Source organism: Gymnoscopelus braueri (genome assembly GCF_963280865.1).
Source record: "Gymnoscopelus braueri genome assembly, chromosome: 17".
NCBI classification, from domain to species: Eukaryota; Metazoa; Chordata; class Actinopteri; order Myctophiformes; family Myctophidae; genus Gymnoscopelus; species Gymnoscopelus braueri.
In genome coordinates, this window is record NC_137617.1 from 47792335 (window position 1) to 47813621 (window position 21287).

The window sequence follows — 21287 nt, forward strand, 5'->3', positions numbered from 1 at the left end:
ACACCCTTGGATTCTGACTTTGTGTTGTATCTGCATGTGGGTCCACCAGTTGAGACACACATACAACACAACAGCAGAAATAAGCAGAAATGAAGACGTTGCCAAATACAGACAGAAACATTCTTTGTTTTTATCCAAGAGCTCAGCTGTTGGTGGAAGAAAGTTGGGACAAAAAATATTTGAAAACCACAAAATTATTATTATTATTATTTTTTTACACAGAATGAAATGTTTTATGGTAATGATTCACCAGGAGCCTGGATGTCTTGGTTCCAGGCTTAAAATAATGTATAGAAATATTTTCAGAAATTTCTATGGGGAAACATATGGGTTTTTCTATCTGTGGGCACCACAAAATGTCTGCCACTGTTATGCCCTATTGGTTTAAATTATGACCATTATACTGTAGATGAGAACACATTGGTAATAAAATATGACCACTAGATGAGAACACAATTGGTATAAAATATGACCATGAGATGAGAAACACATTGGTATAAAATATGACCACTAGATGAGAACACATTGGTATAAAATATGACCACTAGATGAGAACACATTGGTATAAAATATGACCACTAGATGAGAACACATTGGTATAAAATATGACCACTAGATGAGAAACACATTGGTATAAAATATGACCATGAGATGAGAACACATTGGGTAATTGATTTATTGAGTAAATAATCCATGGAAGTTGTACCATAATGGTAAGACTTTCTATGAAACTCATGTCTACCATGACACTGTATAATTACTGTTAAGCACTCATAGTTAAGCATTTTATAATGACTTATGTCAAGTATCTTAACAATTATAACTTTCTTAGTTGTAATACATTACATTATTTTCACAATGCATTATAGTGACTATAAATCATGTGTAATTATAAATCATTATGAGTGTTCAAAGGGGCTTTTGGTAAAGTAAAGACATTCCTGAAAGTGTAGCAGAAACATGTGTTCTCGCATACAGTAGATGTTTCACACCCAGCAAAAGACGTTTAGTGACTTATAATCACACTATAATGCATCATAACAGCAAATAATAATGCATTATAATATTATTATATCGTATTAAAACCATGATAATTATAATACACTTTGATCATGGCCAAAAGCAAGAGTCAGTGAGTGACCAGCCATTATGAAGTATTATACTTGACCTTCTAGGTAAGTATAAAATGCTTTATAATATGTTGTACATTATGACTATATATGAGTGCTTATAAATATAAGTATACAGTGTTATAAGCACATTATAATGCATTCCAAGTATGTTTATAATGATAATAGACATGGGCTTCATAGAAAGTGTTACCTACATGTATTTCATTACAATTTGACAGTTTTTCCCATTAGTTTAATTATAATGACACAATTAATTAAAACCAAGTAATTCAAACATAAATCTAAAATCATAAAACAGCTAAACTTAAAATCACTCATCATTGCATATTGCTGTCGAGCTGAAACCTCTTATCTTTATGTTTCAACTTTTTATATTTTAGTTTTTCCGTAATTTGTCATACGAGAGAATTGCAAAAATAGCTGATCTACAAGCTCACAATGTGTCACAAACAATGCAAAGCGTTTTTAGCTTGTAGATTGGCTATTTTTTTAATTTAACCCATTTGGGGTGGGAACCCCTATTTGTGACTATACCTTTCAGGACGGGAACCCCTTTTGGGGTTCTTGTATAGTATACAGTATACAACAACATACATTTGTTGTAATTTTTGAATAAATATTTGAAGTTTTTCAGAAAACTTAGGTCAGGATTTAGAAGCCGTTCTTAGAATCGGCCTCAGGTCTAAATGGGATATGAACAAGGAAGAGAGTGAAAGTGTTAACGTGTCGTGTGTGTGCGACTGTGTGTGTGTGTGTGTGTGTGTGTGTGTGGGGGGGGGGGGGGGGGGAGGGGGGGTTATAAATTGGATCCACATTGGAACAAAGGTTCTTTTTTACATTTCCTGAAAAGTAGGTTTCCACCCGACAGACACTATGTGAACCAATGCAGCAAATAGATTTAGAAAGGTTTGTACTTTAAATGTGTTGTTTGTTTGTTTTAGTTTCATAAAGTTGATGATTAGAGCTTTAAATCGATGAGATATCAGCTACACAGGCTGACCCAATAGCTGAGGAAGAATCTCTGGAAAAACATTTATTCAACAAATGAATAATGGTGGATTTATGCCACTTAAATGTGCCACTCTGATTGGAAGGTCAAATATTTATGCTTTAGTTTAAATTCAAAATATCCCCAATAATTCTGGTCATTTTGTGATCAATTATCTCTGTCCAGACGCCATGTGTATATTACCCTAACGTTAATCTCTGTGACATAATATAGATATTTAAATATGATGTTTCAGTTCTGACTTTTAGGTGAATGAGTATTTAAAGATTCAGAATCTGTGTTTTTTTCTCTCCTGTAAAGTGTGTGATGACCATTTAGTTGTTGTGTTGGTTCACATATTGTACATTATCACATCTAAATGATTAATATAAAATGATTGCAACTCTTAAACTCTCACACATGATAAATGATTACATATACATGGTTTACGGTCAATTAAAAGATAAGACTCTTTCACAGACATGGCTGATTTACTTCCACTAACATTGAGATGTTTTTCCTGTTAATGGTTCTGTCTATGGTCACTGATTGTGTGTTTCAATATAATGTACAACTCTGCACAAGTGTTGTCACTTGTCAGATCTTTCACTGATGTGTGTGTTGTCAGGCTACGGCACCAGAGATGGTTCCAGGGATGGCATCGGGTGGCACAGAAGAACACCTCTGGGAATGAGGTGCCCATTGAGGTGCCAGCCGCTTATACCAAGTCCGCTTATTTACCACGACTTTTGGCTTGTTTAGTTTTTTGAGTTGCGGCAAAAAAATGGCGAGACGTATGCATTTTTTTGGGGCTTGTTTTAAAAACGCTGTGGCTTCTTTGGCAAATCTAACAAGCCAACATTTATTTCATGTATATACATAGGTTTGGGGAGGAGTGTGAATCACATTGAGTGACATAATCGGTCTGGTGTCTCTACTTATGAAGCCCTGGCTCAAGTGTAATGTTATAATAAATAACCAAGACATAAATTATTATGCATAGTAATTATAATGATACATGATGCAATCTAATCTTTTTTTTAATGAATATTTGGCCATATTGTTGGGCTTGTTTTGGCTTGTTTTTGGAGGTGGCCTGGCTTATTTCTCTCACGACAGTTGGCAACACGGGACCAGCCCAGGTGCTACCCCATACGAATACAAGAACGCTCGCCCCAAAACACGCTCGCCTCGGGTCAAATCTGGCGACGTCAGGTTAGGGTCACCCTAACCCTAACCCTTAACCTCAGTAAACTATAAACCTAACCTTATTCCTAAACTTAACCCCAGTAAACTATACCTAAACCTATCCTTATTGCTAAATATAACCTCAGTAAACTATACCTACTATCCTTATTGCTAAACTTAACCTACTATACCTAAACCTATCCTTATCCCTAAACCTAACCTCAGTAAAACTATGTCTAAACCTAACCTTATTCCTAAACTTAACCTCTGTACAATTATGCCTAAACCTAACCTTATTCCTAAACTTAACCTCAGTAAAACTATGCCTAAACCTAACCTTATTCCTAACCTTAACCTCAGTATTATGCCTAAACCTAACCTTATTCCTAAACTTAACCTCAGTAAAACTATGTCTAAACCTAACCTTATTCCTAAACTTAACCTCAGTAAAACTATGCCTAAACCTAACCTTATTCCTAATCTTAACCTCAGTAAAACTATGCCTAAACGGAAATACGCTTCGAAAGCTTTGGAATGCAGGGAGCTCTTTCTTGGTCATTCAGAGAGAGCTCGGAGCTTCGCCGATCGAAAATTCAAAGCACTGACTAAACGGTTTTCTATGAGTCTTAACATTAAGTGACAAGACAAGACAAGACAAGACAAGACAAGACAACAATGACGGTTGGATGAAGTGTCATTGCAAAATGCAACGGTTGTGGCTTCTTTGCTACGTTATAGATTATTCAACATACTTCTACACTTCAAAACGGGTTTTAATCATGTTTATACGTGGGATGAACGATCATTTGAAAGTATTTCAAAAGACCAAAATGGGAAATGACCGTTCGTAAATTTGGTTAGAATTTGAGCAAGTTAGCTTTTTGTTTAGAATACACATCTGTGGAAAAGGTTCATTAGGGTCTAAAGGTCATCGTTGTGCTGCTGTTAAAGGTATTTAAAAGGTTCATTAGGGTCTAAAGGTCATCTTTGTGCTGCTGTTAAAGGTATTTAAAAGTTGATTGAACAGACGTGTATTTCCTCCTCTCTCCACCTGGGGGCAGCAACGACCAGCTGCATCTCTGAAAACACAAGCTTACAGTTAGAATGACAGAGAAAACAATATTATGAAACAGTGTAAAAAAAAATCAGTTAAAAGTTTACAGTTTTATAAATGTGTGTATTAATTTTAACTGTTGTATTATGTCTGCACTATATAGTTATGGGTGAAAATGAGCAAAAACTTGTTTTATACTAATTCCATCTCTGATAGAACATGACAGACGAGCAGGACAACCAATGAATGAATGAGGACTGATTGAATGACATTTACAAGAAGCTACAAAAAAGGACTTTGAATGACAGATTGACAGGCAGGAATTAGATCAAATGAACATTCAATATAATGCCATACTGAGGATTTTACGTCTCTTTTGCTAAATAGAAATAATGATATTTTTTTGCAAACAGCTTCACAACAACAATGCTGCTGTGACTAAGACAATGGCTGCATAAATTATAATAGCTTCATGGATTACATGCAGTAGATTATCAAGACATTCTACATTACATTTTGATACTTTCAGTTAGGATTTGACTCTCTTTTGTTTCTGCTGGAATACTTTCTAGTTCAAGAGGCTGACTTTGATTGGAGATTCTAAACATATGTTTGTGTGGAAGAGGAAGTGGAAGTGTGGGAGGAGTCTAAACATTCTCACCATAAGTTGGTGGTCGGCACCAGGATACGACCTGATAGAAGAACAACTAATGTTAAAGAGATATAAAGAGGTGACAGACAGACAGACAAACAGACAGACAGACAGACAGACAGACAGACAGACAGACAGACAGACAGACAGACTTGTAGATTCAGTTATAATAAAGTATTAACTATCCACAGTGGTGGACGAAGTACTCAACCCAAGTACTTGAGTAAAAGTACAGATACTAATGGTCAAATATACTCCACTACAAGTAAAAGTAGCTCAGTCAAAATGTTACTCGAGTAAAAGTACGAAAGTAATTGCTTTTAAATATACTTAAGTGAAAGTACAAGTAAAAGTAAAAGTATGAGTAATTAAGCGCAGTGCAGTTTTGGAGAAGTATAAAAACTCCTGACTAGACACATAACTTCAACATGCGTGAGAACACTGTGTGTGAAATCCATGGAACCTCAAGCAGAGCAGCACTTTAACCATTATCTTATATTTTGGCTATTCAAAAATTGCAGCTATACAAGCTCATAGCGCTGCACCGAGTGCTGCGCTATGGGCTTGTAGATCTACATTGTTTTTGAAAAATCATGAACATTTGTGCAAAACTTTATATATATATATATATATATATATATATATATATATATATATATATATATATATATATATATATATATATATATATATTTATAACATATGTACATTTGTAACTCAAACACTTGCTTCTGGGGATTCTACAAACGTCTTCTAAATCCTAACATTAAAAAATAAAATAAAACATATGTTGCTATTATTATCATTGGTTCTCAAACTTTTTTCATGTCAAGGACCCCCAAAATGATATGTTGTGGACCCCCCTCTCAAAATATGGTGTAAACTCAACCTATCATCACATCAGTCTAATTAGATGTGCAGTCATCCGTCTCTGTAGATCTGTAGATCTAACCTTGTTTCTTCCATTTGTAGCAGATTAATTAATTAAACATGTTAATTAAACATTTTAATCACCTCGTTTCTTCCACTGCAGGTAGATGAATCCAGACAGGAACAAGACCAGACCCAGAACCAGACCTGATGCTCCGATGGCCAGCTTGTTCTTCACTGACTCTGGCATGGAGTCATCTGATAATACAATACAATATAAATAATATAATATTACAGTAGATTAAAACACCTTGTTCTTCACTGACTCTGATATGATCACTATTTTTGAATTAGGGCCCCACTTCTTTACACCTGTAAACATTTACTGTGTGTGTGTGTGTGTGTGTGTGTGTGTGTGTGTGTGTGTGTGTGTGTGCGTGCGTGCGTGCGTGCGTGCGTGCGTGCGTGCGTGCGTGCGTGCGTGCGTGCGTGCGTGCGTGCGTGCGTGCGTGCGTGCGTGCGTGCGTGCGTCAGTACAACTGGTGTGTCTTTGATCATTGCTTCTCAAACCTTTTAATTTCAAGCACCCTCGTTAAAGTAATACTAGGTAACGTTTTCAACAAAACTAAAGTTAAATTGTATATCTTTTGCGAGTGGCAAAAGTTTCACAACACCCACTCCGTGAATTTCACCCCCGGAAGCCTTTTATTTATATATTTTCTATTGAACGTGTACGGGGGGGACTTTCCCGGGAAAATGACGTTCCTGGCCAACGTCATGACGTCGTGGCCGACGTCCTCAGGAACTACCGCAACGGTTTCCTGTTTGGCCAGGAACTACCGCGCTATTAACAAAAAGGAACCTCACGCTGATTTTAAGATAATGTAGGATTGGGAGATCGAAAAAGAACAGAAAAAGAAAGCACAGCTCATGGTAACTAATGCTCCACTGGCTAAGAGAAACGATCCGTAGATAGTATAAAACAATTAAAAGATCGCTTTTTGAAACGCTTCCGGCTTCCGGTGAAAACGAATGGAATTCTGGGTAATCGAGGACTAGGGAAATTGTATGCAGTGACGGTAGTGACCAGCAGAGGTTGCTAAAAATCGTTATTTGTGATTTTGCATTGTACAACTTTAACTATGTAGCTTTCAGTCATTTAGCTGGGGACCCCCCGGAACCCCCTCAAGGGCCCCTGGGGGTCCCCGGAGCTCAATCGGAGAACCACTGTCTTAGATAATTATCCACATCACCTGTCAGGTGGGTTAAGGTCAGGGTTAGGGTCAGGGTCAGGGTTAGGGTCAGGGTCAGGGTTAGGGTCAGGTGGGGACATTCACCTCAAATGGAATATGTATCTGTGAAGAAAATAGTCTTTATATGATAGAGAACTTTCATCTGTTGAGAGTGAACCTTCACATTGCTTTTACAGTGTAGTGATTACAGTAGAGTAGAATGAAACACATGACTGTAGAATACAGTAGATCTGATCTCGACTACTGTTTTTCCTACTCTTTTTTTAACTTTAACTTTGACTTCTTTTACTCTGCTTGAGTATACTCTAGCAGAGTAAATTAGAGTAGATTACTCTGTTGTTATGTTATGTTATACCTCCCCAAAAATATGTAACCACTGTCAACCTGGCCTCCCTAATTTAGGCATGTCATTATAGACAGTCTTTTTTAAATGTCCTTTCCTCCATACATTTAAATACAATAGTGAAAATATCTGATCTATAAGCTCACAACACATCACATTAGATTAGAACAGATAACAGTATATATTACAGTATAGATTACAGTATAGATTAGAGTATATATAACAGTATAGATTACAGTATAGATTACAGTATATATTACAGTAGATTAACTGACCCCAGTGCACAAATATAGGCTCGGTCAGGCTGGGGTGTTCCACCATGCATGAGATCTTCTCTCCTGATCTGTAACACACACACACACGCACGCACGCACGCACGCACGCACGCACGCACGCACGCACGCACGCACGCACGCACATACGCACGCACGCACGCACGCACGCACGCACGCACGCACGCAAACACACACACACACATATATATATATATATATATATAAATGAGTTATATTGTATTAACAGACTCTACCAAACAGATCAAAATACAATAATTTTCATGTATTCATAATTCGTTTTTTACATAGTGCCGCTTTAACAGAACTTTATTAATTATAATAGAATTAAATGTACAATACTTAATGAATAATACAATATTTGTACTACTATCTGTAGCTTCTAGCTAGATATCTGATCTCCACTCTGACAACCCTCTGCTTGACATTATGTCATTTTTACAGATTTTTTTGCCATCTGGTCAGGGATTCTAACCGGCGACCATGCAACCAGTCCACTCTGTCTCTCAGGTTGTTCAGATCAACATGTCTCTCCCTAGCAACTGGTGATGTTTAACAAAACAATGATCCTGATTGGCTGCTGAGTGAACGAGGAAGTGAAATTAGTGTCTGGGGACTTTCCCGTAAGAAGCTTCAGTGGTGTGTTCAGGTTTCAACACAAAACACACACACACACACACACACACACACACACACACACACACACACACACACACACACACACACACACACACACACACACACACACACACACACACACACACACACACACACACACACACACACACGCACACACACACACACACACACACACACACACATGACCAGTGTGTGTTTAAGGACATGTGATGATGTCAGCAGTGAGGTGTAATGAGGCTTGGAATGATATTTAACCCTTCAATACCTGAGGCCCATTCTACTTTTTCGTGCAAAGGACCCCCAAAATGATATGTTTTGCTGCAGACCCCCCCCATCTGAACATGTTTTGTGCCAGGGAGTGGGATCCCCAGAAGATTTGTGTTAAATCAGCAGATGTACAAGCTGGCAGCGCGGCATGAAGTGACGCACTGCCAGCTTGTACATCTGTGCGTGCGTGCGTGCGTGCGTGCGTGCGTGCGTGCGTGCGTGCGTGCGTGCGTGCGTGCGTGCGTGTGCGTAACTTAGACTTAAAGTTAACAGTGAGATGTGATGGAGTTTTGAGAAACTTTGTGGAAAATAATAATGACTGATTAATATGCAACTATTAAATCAAATCTCTCTCTCTCTCTCTCTCTCTCTCTCTCTCTCTCTCTCTCTCTCTCTCTCTCTCTCTCTCTCTCTCTCTCTCTCTCTCTCTCTCTCTCTCTCTCTCTCTCTCTCTCTCTCTCTCTCTCTCTCTCTCTCTCTCACTCTCCATCAGGCAGTTCAGCCATAGCTGAGTGGTCAGTGAGCCAGTCTGGTTATCTCAGGTTTGATTCCAGGCCAGTGATGTGTGTCCCTGAGCAAGACTCTTAACCCCTAAGTGTTACCTGATCACAGTACAATATGGCTGCTCACTGCTCCTAGTGGTTATAGGATGGGTAAATGTAGAGGACACATTTACAGTATTTCTATGTATAGGTGTGTGTTAGGTGTGTACCTGGGTGTGTATTTCTATGTATAGGTGTGTGTTAGGTGTGTACCTGGGTGTGTATTTCTATGTATAGGTGTGTGTTAGGTGTGTACCTGGGTGTGTATTTCTATGTATAGGTGTGTGTTAGGTGTGTACCTGGGTGTGTACTCCAGGTAGGCATGGTACTGGTAGTACCAGTCTCCATCAGGCAGCTCATCAGTAGAGGACACATCAGAGGTGATAGGTTCTTCATCTCTCAGCCAGGTCACCAGGATCTGTTTAGGATAGAAGCTGTAGGAGCTGCACCTCAGCATGTGAGTGTGTCTGCTGCGATGGTTCTTTTCTGAGGTCACTCTCACATAGGGCTCCACTGGAGGAACAAGAACATTAGTATTAGTGTTAGTATTAGTAGTAGTAGTAGTAGTTCAGTTAAGGATCCAGACAGAGACCTTCACTATTTTACATCATCAAAGCTCTACATTTCAGTACAAGAGGCTCTTTTTAAAGATCACTTAAACATTATTCTCAGCACCTGAAGTTTATTTTTTATCCATTAGAAGATGAATGTTTTACCACTGTTAATCATCTCTGAATAGCAATGATTTATAATGATGTCATGTTATTGTTTATGAGGTGATGAGTGTTGAGTGGTGTTCTGAGATCAGCTCACCTCTCTTATCCAGAATGTTGGAGTAGTCGATCTCAGCGTTGGGTTTGCAGTATCTCGCTGCCTCTGCTCTCCTCCGAGGCAGTTCTCCACGTAGGTTATTAAAGATGTTTGCCTGCCCGATACCATACTCAGTGTAGCCAACATACTGCCCCACCCTGCTGTCAAACCTGGTAATCTCTTGTTTGTTGTAATACTGTGAATATATGTACTGTATGTCCTTCAGGTCAGTGGAGTTAAACACACACTCATCAACGTCATAGCAGAGAAATCCATCTGGAAATAGAAAAGTAAAAATATCACCAACATATTGGGCCTAATTCACTAAGCTTGGGTACACACAGATTTATACAAATATGTGTGTTTCCACGAGCATAGTCTGATTCATCGTTATATTTGTCTGTGGTTTTTGGCGTCAGGTACACTGAAACTCACGTCTGCTCTGGGGTGTGTGCCATACATCATGTGTAGCTGTTATTAGAATGCCTCATTCTTTGTGCAAAATACATTACAATTGTGCCAAGCCTCAAATAAAATGTTTGTGAGTGCGCCCAACCTTATAGGTATGATGCAAATTCAAACCGATGTGCATTTATTCTAAGCTTGTATATGTTGTAAGCTTGCAGATCTGTTTATTTTGACGAGTGACACAGAACTTGCACTTCTCACTTCACGTTGGATGTTACTGTTGCTGAGAACGTGCTTTTCATTTACAAACAGGTGGGATTCATCATTCTCATAAACCTGTGATCAACACAATTCAGAACATGTGAGCGGAGGGGAGCGGGGGGAAATGCCGCTCCACGCTCCAGGGAGCTGTTGTCACCCGCTCTAATTGCTCATGTTGATTTGCGCACCGGGTGCTCCGCACTCCGCTCATACGATACCCGGCCGCTAAGCAGCAAAAATCTGTTTTTTTGCTGCTTGGCCGAATTTTCCGAAACACTTTCTCTTTTGGCACAAATGCATCCCCATTCGCCTATATAGATGGACAGCTATAGGCCTACTATGTTGCAAAAGACGCCATCTAAGTTTCCTTTTTATGTAGACAGTCTTTTAGTAAGAGGACTATATTAAAGGGATATTTCACTTTCACCCCAGACAGTTTTTAAGTTGCTTGATTCAGTATTTAGATATTTGATATAAATGTTATCAGACACGCCCCCTTCCTATACGCCCCCCTTCCCCTTCCTATTCCATTGTAACTTCAAACTCCATTTTAACCATGTTAGATTCATTGGCAACACCCGTCCTTGGTTCTGGTGATTGATATTGTCCTTCTAATACGCGAGGAGTTTTTTCAATTACTTTAAAAAAATCACACCCTGTGTGAAGTGGGCGGTGTCTTGCTAGCTAATCACAATACTGAATGGAGTCAACCAATCATGTACAAAAGATAAATACATTTATTGAAACACTCTTTATGATGGACGAAACCATAACTTGAAAAAAACCAATATTTGGTTTTTTTCAAGTTATGGTTGCTTATATAGGGCTATGCACATGTGTCATGTGACACTGGCCAATCACAGTCCTGAATAGATTGTGATTGGCCAATCACAGCGCAGGATAATTCTACTAATTTCCTGGGCCCAGATCACAGCGCAGGAAAATGTACATTTTTCCAAATCTCACTTATAGGGGCGGTTTCACCGCCCAAAAAAATGTAATACAATACAAAAATGTAATAAAATTAATGAAAAAATTAATCAAAAAAAACACGCCCCTCCATATTAGGAGGGCAGGATGAGTCACCAGAACCAAGGACGGGTGTTTTTGATGAATCTAACATGTTAAAAATGGCGTTTGAAGTTATAATGGGTTTGTATAGGAAGGGGGCGTGGCTGATAAAATCAAATATCAAAATACTGAATCAAGCAACTTAAAAACTGTCCGGGGTGTTCACAAAAGCCTGAGTAGACGATAAAATTACCCATTTTTTTTTGGAAAGTGAAATATCCCTTTAAATCCTGTGGGTTAATGATTAATCACCACGCTGTTCGAGAGGGGGACTCACACAGCGAGTTTGCTTCGTTCAGCCAAAACCCTTCACTTGCGTTTCAAATCATATCCTTTGACTGGCTGGTGATATAACTTAACAGAACTGACACAAGGTATTTATAGACATACTTATGTGGATTACGGAGACATTTGAACGAAATCTTGATCAGGGACGTGCACTCTGCACTTCTGGATTTGTTTGTGTCTGTCCGTGCGTTCGGGCATGCTCAAACATGCGGTGTGCAGCCCCGACTGGAGTGGCAGGCGGTCCTCGCACCACGTTAAAAATTATCCCGCTCCACTCACATGCTCTGACACAAATCAATGTTCTTTTCTACACCCCTTTTCATGAATCACATGTTAGACTTTACTTTAACAAATATACACTGAAATCTACAAAATGTAGTAGGACATTTACAAAGAGCTTTGTGAATGACGCCCAATGTGTGCATCATTAAGTAATTAAATAAAGTTTACCTGCTCCATGGAAAGAGATGAAACACAGTGAAACCCAGAGCCAGAGATTAGTAGAAGTCATGTTGATGAGTCGAGACGTTTCAGAGTTGAATTGAAGTCGTGTTGATGAGGTCTGATGTGGAACTGAACACTGACTCACTTCTCCAACAGTCAACAAAAACCAATGAAAAAACACCATTCACTCTCATCACTTGTTACCAGGCAGACGTCAAACCAAAACTACACCATATTGTGACTTGTAATGGAAAGAAGCCTTGTAAACTATCTAAGTTTAACTCTAACCATAAGACAGGGCTGGGGAACATTTTGGGACAAGAGATCCTCTTAATAAACTACCATCTAGATGGTAAAGGTAGATGGTAGATTCTACCCTCACCAGACAAGACTGCCATCACCAATGAAAAAACACTTTTAACTCTAATCACTTGTTACCAGGCAGACCTCAAACAATTATAAAGGCTCCACTGTAAGTCTAGATACTCGCTCCGGATTACTTCAACAGGATACCATTTTATAATTTTAAGACGTTTTAGTCCACGGCATGTTTTAATTGTGCTCCACATTATGACACATGAGAAACGTGTGGACTCAATAGTCACTCACAGTGACACCCTACCTGGCGGAACACCTTTTAACTTTTTTAGATATTATTTTCGTGACTACAGCATGTTGTTATGTGACCGGGAACTTCATTATTTTCCAGGAATGAAAGAAAAAAGTGTGTGTGTGTGTGAGTGCGTGCGTGCGTGCGTGCGTGCGTGCGTGCGTGCGTGCGTGCGTGCGTGCGTGCGTGTGTATGTGGGGGTGGGGGGGGGGGCCACATCTGCTACCATGCCATCTACCTCTTTCTAATCTCTCTATAGCTGAAATCAAAACCCGAAAATCTCGGCCACTCGCTCACTCCCACTCGGTCACTCCGACTCCAAACGGGTCCAATTATTCAGTTGCTTCTTGGAGGAGGCGAGTGGAGTCGAGTGGAGGAGCCGAGGAGGCTCTCTACTTCCGCATTTAGCCAAGGAAGATTTAGAAAGGAAAGGACATACTTCCGTCCGTTCTCTAGATATATGACGGGTGGCAAACTCGCACCGGAAGTTCGATGAATTACATTGCAGTGGATGGAGCCAGCTGGAGCAGCTCATGAACAAACATTATTTCTGAATGATTGAGACCAGTGGCGTAACGCAGAATCGCGGGGCCTCCCCGCGGGAGTTTCACGTGAGGCCCACGTACGTGCGCGTGCATGTGCGTGCAAAACCTGCGCGCATTTCGGGTCTAATTCGGGTCTAATTCGGGTCTAATTCGGGTCTAATTCGGGTCTATTTGACCAATATAAATCAACTTTTGTCTTTTTTTTTGCTGTAAAAATATTTTTATCAGCGCAGGCGGGGCCCCGCCTGCTGGTAGCAGGCGGGGCCCCGCCTGCGCTGATAAAAATATTTTATCAGCACCGCAGCCCCGCCTGCGCTGATAAAAATATTTTATCAGCACCGCAGCACTTGCCCCGCACCGCAGCACTTGCTGCCCCTCCGTTACGCCACTGATTGAGACCATTGTAAAATAATCGCTTCAGGAAAATAAAAGAAAACAAATCACACATTTTTTTCTGCTGTCTTGTTTTTCCATGTACACTCTACATAATGTTATTTAGGTATCCAAAGAGCAGAGAGAGTAAGATTCTCACTGGGCAGCCAGACTGATTGACAGTCACTGATTGACAGCTGTCTGCCAATCAATCAGTCAACACCTGTTGACAGCTCACACACGCCCCCCCAATGCATTGTGAGCTTGTAGATTGGCTATCTTCTTACTGTATTGTGTTTTGTAATAATAATAAAAATCTACAAAGTAACTAGTAAACTAAAGTTTTCAAATAATTGTAGTGGAGTAAAAGTACAATATTTGCCTCTGAGATGTAGTGGAGTAGAAGTAAAAGTATTGGAAATTGGAAATACTTGAGTAAAGTACAAATGCCTCAAAATTGTAATTAAATACAGTACTTGAGTACATGTACAGTACGGTGTTGGGTAACGTGCGTTAGTAACGTAACGCTGTTACGTAACATATTATCGAATTGCGGTAACGGGTAATATAACTAACAAGGAGAAGCTGTAATATATTATTAAAATGACACAACGTTACTACGTTACTTTGTGCGTTACCCACCAAAGTGAAGGTGGAATATAAAGTGCTGACCTCATGGCCACGGATGTTACAATTATGTACGTTCCCTCAGAAGTACCCGAATATTCTGAATTGTTAAATAAAAAGCATTTTAATCCGATTGGTGGCCATTTCCCCCATAATTTCTCCATATGCTTAACTACGTGACCCTATCTGTTGGGAGGTGTATTGCACTCTGATACATTATAACTCTATGAAAAAATGGCCACCAATCGGATTAAAATGCTTTTTATTGAACAATACGGAAGATACAGGTACTTTTGAGGGCCCAAACATAATTGTAACATTTGTGGCCATGGGGTCAGCACTTTATATTTGAAATCTGAACGTTTATGTAAATGTATGGAGCAAAAAGTGAGCAAGTGCAAACAACAGGTTGAAGTTCATCCATGACAGACGACAGTGATGGCTGATTGATTGATTGATGTACTTTATTTAGTAAGACATGACAACAACAGTACATGGAAGTACAAATTCACAATACAAGGTCTACTAAACTGGAAGACTCATAAAGCACTAAGCTTGTTTAAAATGAGATCCCCATGCACACAAAAAAAAAGAAAAATATGTACAAGAGGAGAAAAAAATCGGGGAGGGGGGGTGTTGGGGGGGGGGGGGCTAATCTCCCCAACCCCCCCTAATCTCTAAAATCTCATGCAGTCCTTGTTCTGTGGACTTTAATTAAATAAAAGGTATAGAAAGAGGCTTGTGCCTTGTCATGTCATTATAGGTACATTATAGAAGGTATATGTATATTTATGAATTGATTAATTTAAGTAAATAAATAAATTGATTCATTAATGTAATTTATAATCCTATCTTATAATTTAAATGCCTGCCCATCTGCCATCTCTGTGTCCCAAAAATAATTTGTGGGCTAATAATAATAACACAAAATCTAGATTATTTAATTGTTCAATTTTACCTTATTTTTTTAAAAGTAACTAAAAAGTAATATTAATATATTACTGTTGCTCAGACAGTAATATGTAACAAAATGTATTACTTTAAAAGGAAGGTAATAAGTAATAGTAATATATTACTAAAATAAAGTAACAACACTTTATGTACTTAGATACTTTTTTAATTATTATTTGATTATTGATTATTATATTGATTTGATTATTATTACAAAACATACAGTAAGAAAATAGCCGATCTACAAGCTCACAATGCATCACAAATCACGATTTGATGCCTTGTGAGCTTGTAGATCTGCTATTTTCAAAAGATTTGTATACATTTGAAAATTTGAAATGGGACATTTTGTATAATGAGTGCTTTTACTTTTGGTACTTTAAGTACATTTTGATGCAAATGCTTTTATACTTTTACTCAGGTACATTTTGAACTTTTAACTGTAACTGAGTATTCTACATTATTATTGAAAAATAATTCGCCCGCGCATGTGGCATGCAACACGGGGGGGGTGCGGGTGCACTCGTGTGAGCTGTCAACAGGTGTTGACTGATTGATTGGCAGACAGCCGTCAATCAGTGACTGTCAATCAGTCTGGCTGCCCAGTGAGAATCTTACACTCTCTGCTCTTTGGATACCTAAATACAATTATGTAGAGTGTATATGGAAAAACAAGACAGCAGAAAAAAATTTGTGATATGTTTTCTTTTATATTCCTGAAGCGATTATTTTACAATGGTCTCAATCATTCAGAAATAATGTTTGTTCATGAGCTGCTCCAGCCGGCTCCGTCCACTGCAATGTAATTCATCGAACTTCCGGTGCGAGTTTGCCACCTGTCATATATCTAGAGAACGGACGGAAGTATGTCCTTTCCTTTCTAAATCTTCCTTGATTTAGCGAGTGTACATCAAGTGTAGGCTCGAGCTGAAATCCAAACCCGAAAATCTCGGCCACTCGCTCACTCCCACTCGGTCACTCCGACTCCAAACCGGATGTGCTCAGGGTCCAATTATTCAGTTGCTTCTTGGAGGAGGCGAGTGGAGGAGCCGAGGAGGCTCTCTACTTCCGCATTTAGCGAGTGTACATCAAGTGTAGGCTCGACCACTCTCCACATCTCCTCCGCGGCAGACTTCCGCATCACGTGTACACGTTTTCTTTGTTTTTTCCCTTCTCCCGTGACGTATAAATTCTCCTCCTCCACATGTGGCCACACAAACAATGCTTGAAACCCGACACCATGCCGAAAACACCGGCTGCCCCCCCCCTTCGCCCCCGCCGAGCACTCGTTGCGCATCTCACACACACACACACACACACACACACACACACACACACACACACACACACACACAGTGTAAATTAACTGAAAAGACGCAACAAGCCACTGGCTTTATTGCGTTGTATGATATAAAGTATAATACAATGATATACATTGTAATATATTGTGCACACTTATTCTGTCTCAAAAGCTGTTCATTTCTCTCCGTGCATGCCTCAGTGCAGTGCATGGACTACTATAAATTACTGTGACAAAGATTATGTTTAAAATAATGTATTGTATTTATATATAATAGACTGAATATAGGGTGACTATATTCTGAATTCCCCAAAAAGAGGACACTTTACGCTATTTAACTATAGCCGTACTCATTCAATTCTGAACCGATTCTTAAAATTTAAAATTCTCTATTAGCTGTGAAGGGCCTTCTTTCATGTCTATCAGTCATGATTTATTTCGCTATCAAACAATATCAAGCAAAATCACAAAATCGTCTGAGTTGTTTTATTTTTTCTTCGTCCCGGGGATATCACCCAAACTCTCAAAACCCCGGACATTTGAAGGATTTTATAACCCCCCCTGACAGCCCCCCCAAAAAGGACATGTCCGGGTAAAAGAGGACGTATGGCCACCCTGCATGAATGATGTAATTCAGTGTCAGACATACTCTGTAATATACGGTGGCTGTTATAAGCAGCAGTGCCGTGCGGGACTGCTGCGGGGGGTGGGGGGTCTGGGGACTGTACGAGCAAAAAGAGGGACGAGTCAGTATTTAATTCATAAATGTAAGTTTGCTCATCCTGGCGCTTCGTTCACTAGCTAATTCAGGAATAAATGGCTTTGCACAAAATGTTAACTATAAAGATAACAATGAGGCCTTCCACATTGATGAATTGTCTATTCTTATATTTTGTATTATTCTATACCTGCATATTATTCTATGAATGTATATTTTCATCCACGCCTCTGCTGCTCTGGTCCAGCTGTGTGAGACGTCATAAGTGATCGTGGAATTTGCCGTCGCCTTGAAATGACGCTAAGTGCAGTCCGATCCTTTGAGGCCAGCTGGTCGGCCACTCTGTCCTCGCAAATAATCCTCGGCTCCTCGCAGGGGCGGGGCTTAGGCGCGAGTGGAGGAAGCGAGGAGAGTGAGCGAGTGACCGAACTTTGGGTAATGGATTTCAGCTTCGACCACTCTCCACAGCTCCTCCGCGGCAGACTTCCGCATCACGTGTACACGTTTTTTTTGTTTTTTCCCTTCTCCCGTGACATATACATGGTCCTCCTCCACATGTGGCCACACAAACAATGCTTGAAACCCGAAACCATGCCGAAACACCGGCTGCCCCCCCCCCCCCCCTTCGCCCCCGCCGACCACTCGTTGCGCATCACACACACACACACACACACACACACACACACACACACACACACACACACACACACACACACACACACACACACACACACACACAGTGTAAATTAACAGAAAAGACGCAACAAGCCACTGGCTTTATGGCGTTGTATGATATAAAGCATAATACAATTATATACATTGTAATATATTGTGCACACTTATTCTGTCTCAAAAGCTGATAGTTCATTTCTCTCCTTGCATGCCTCAATGCAGTGCATGGACTACTATAAATTACTGTGACAAAGATTATGTTTAAAATGTATTGTATTTATATATAGACTGAATATAGGAGAGGACACTTTACGCTTTAACTATAGCCGCACTATAGCCGTACTCATTCAATTCTGAACCGATTCTTAAAAATGTTAATTCTCTATTAGCTGTGAAGGGTCTTCTTTCATGTCTATCAGTCATGATTTATTTCGCTATCAAACAATATCAAGCAAAATCACAAAATCGTCTGAGTTTTTATCTTTTTTCTTCGTCCCAGAAGTGGGGGGGATATCACCCAAACTCTCAAAACCCCGGACATTTGAAGGATTTTATAAAAACCCCCAGACAGCCCCCCAAAAGAGGATATGTCCGGGTAAAAGAGGACGTATGGCCACCCTGCATGAATGATGTAATTCAGAGTCAGACATACTCTGTAATATACGGTGGCTGTTATAAGCAGCAGTGCCGTGCGGGACTGCTGCGGGGGGTGGGGGGTCTGGAGACTGTACGAGTAAAAAGAGGGACGGGTCAGGATTTAATTCATAAATGTAAGTTTGCTCATCCTGGCGCTTCGTTCACTATTTCAGGAATAAATGGCTTTGCACAAAATGTTAACTATAAAGATAACAATGTGGCCATCCACATTGATGAATTGTCTATTCTTATATTCTGTATTATTCTATACCTGCATATTATTCTATGCATGTATATTTTCATCCACGGCTCTGGTCCAGCTGTTTGAGACGTCATAAGTGATCGCGGAATTTGCCTTCGCTTTGAAATGACGCTAAGTGCAGTCCGATCCTTTGAGGCCAGCTGGTCGGCCACTCTGTCCTCGCAAATAATCCTCGGCTCCTCGCAGGGGCGGGGCTTAGGCGCGAGTGGAGGAAGCGAGGAGAGTGAGCGAGTGACCGAACTTTGGGGAATGGATTTCAGCTTATGTGTGTGATTGTCTGACTACAGACAGGTGTGTGGAGACTAGTTTGGAGCCTCATCAGCTGTAGCCTAGTTCCCAGGCTTGCTCATCTGCGAAGAGAAAAGCCCTGTCACGACCTAAGGCAGAGAGTGTCTATAGGGGCGGGAATTCCGTCGTATGTATTTCCCCCGGAAACTGTCTTTTTCGACCAATCATAACACTCGTTTCATTGACAGAGAATGTACACAGACTGTGTCGATGTTATATAGTATGGTATTGTATAAAAATAGGCCTCCTGGTGGCGCTATAATAGGGAAATGTTAAAAGGGTAGCAATTGTTCATAAATGTAGTGCGAATTTGCATGCAAAGTGTCACCAAAATCGGACGCTGCGTTCATGATTTGCGTCATTTTGTTCAAAACGAGCCAGTCCTGCAAACTGTAGATGTCAAGCTTAGCCAATCAGGATGGAATATGAAAAATGTGACAGATCCGTCTTGATCACATGACTATAGAGATCATGTTTACCGATTTGCCTTTTTTTGTGATAAATCTGAAAGAGTAATATCCCAAAATGTGTTTTACATAAGTCGGCCTCCTGGTGGCGCTATAAAAGGCAGATGTGAAAAATGCAGGACAAAGGCTTTTCCTTGGCCTCTAGGGAGTGCACGTACAAAGTTTTTTGTTACTGTAGCACTGATCTTATGTGTTTTCCCCTCTAGTAGGGAAATCCACAAACTTATAGAGTTTTGGCATAGCCTTCTTTAAATTACAGTGATTAAAGTCCCCAAGTGCAATAAAGGCAGAATCCGGATACATGTTCTCATGTCCGCTGATCATATCATGCAGCTCACTCAGAGCTTTCTCCTCATTTGCAGAAGGGGGGACATAATATTTAGTTATATATAGTTATATGCCTGTAGGACGTCGACTCTTATGGCGTTATGCTACTGAATGCATCTTCAATCCGACCTCGCTTGAGCTTGACCCAGGAGGATGTCCCTGGCCCCGCCGTCTCTTTTATTGCTTGGCTCTCTTCATACAGTACTTTGTGGTGTTTTTGTAGGTGAGGAAACAGGTTGCTTGTGTTGTCTTTATTTGTCGCAACTATGCAGAGGCACGACCTACACAACACCTCGCTCTGTTGTACATCCTCCTTTCTAAACCCCAAATATCTCCACGATGGAGGTTGATTGATTTGTCACGACCAAACCGGCGTTGTCTTCCTCATTGTGTGAGAGATATTGGCCGTTTCTCAATACCCGAACTTGGGAAGCACGGACTTGCGTCCATGGAAGTTCAGACTTGCAAGTTCGCCTCGGGAGTATAAACTTGCGAGGACGGGAGTACGGTAGTTGGAACGCACCGTTCTCGGTCACCATCTCAGCTCGTCCACAGTGTGGATATGCTCAGAGCAGATCTACAAGCTAACAACGCATCGCTGAGCGACGCGGTGTTATCTTGTAGATTTGTTTTTTGTACAACAGAGCATAACGTACATTTTACAATATAATGATATTATACAAACATAAGATATATTAACGTATATCTAGATATATAAATGTTAAAACATCGTTTTTGTTCATTTAATGTATTTAGCCTACTCTTATAGACCTATCAGAAAAAAACGTATAGAAATATGCCATTTGGTATTTATTTATTATGATACTGACCGAATGTGTAACAAATAAATGACTTACAGACCCACCAGGGTATAACAGGATAGGTGGGCACAAGCAACATCTGGGCACCTCGATGTAAAATTGGCTATTTTGTCCAAAATGTTAAAAGATAAAATATTTAAAAAACGACGGTTCTTCTTCTGTTACATTTCTAAATGGAGAGAGGTGC

At 40.0% G+C, this 21287-nt stretch overlaps 1 protein-coding gene across 1 annotated transcript; it reads right to left on the reverse strand.

Annotated features, from left to right (window-relative positions):
• Positions 1-658: 658 nt before the first annotated feature.
• LOC308104028 (H-2 class II histocompatibility antigen, E-S beta chain-like) lies at positions 659-12643 on the reverse strand. Its single transcript, XM_080454283.1, has 7 exons — positions 12511-12643; positions 10036-10308; positions 9522-9735; positions 7757-7824; positions 6030-6143; positions 5025-5055; positions 659-4388 (listed from the first exon to the last, which is right to left on the reverse strand). Coding segments are annotated over exons 1-7 (762 nt in total). The 5' UTR covers positions 12572-12643; the 3' UTR covers positions 659-4387.
• Between the last annotated feature and the right edge of the window lie 8644 nt (positions 12644-21287).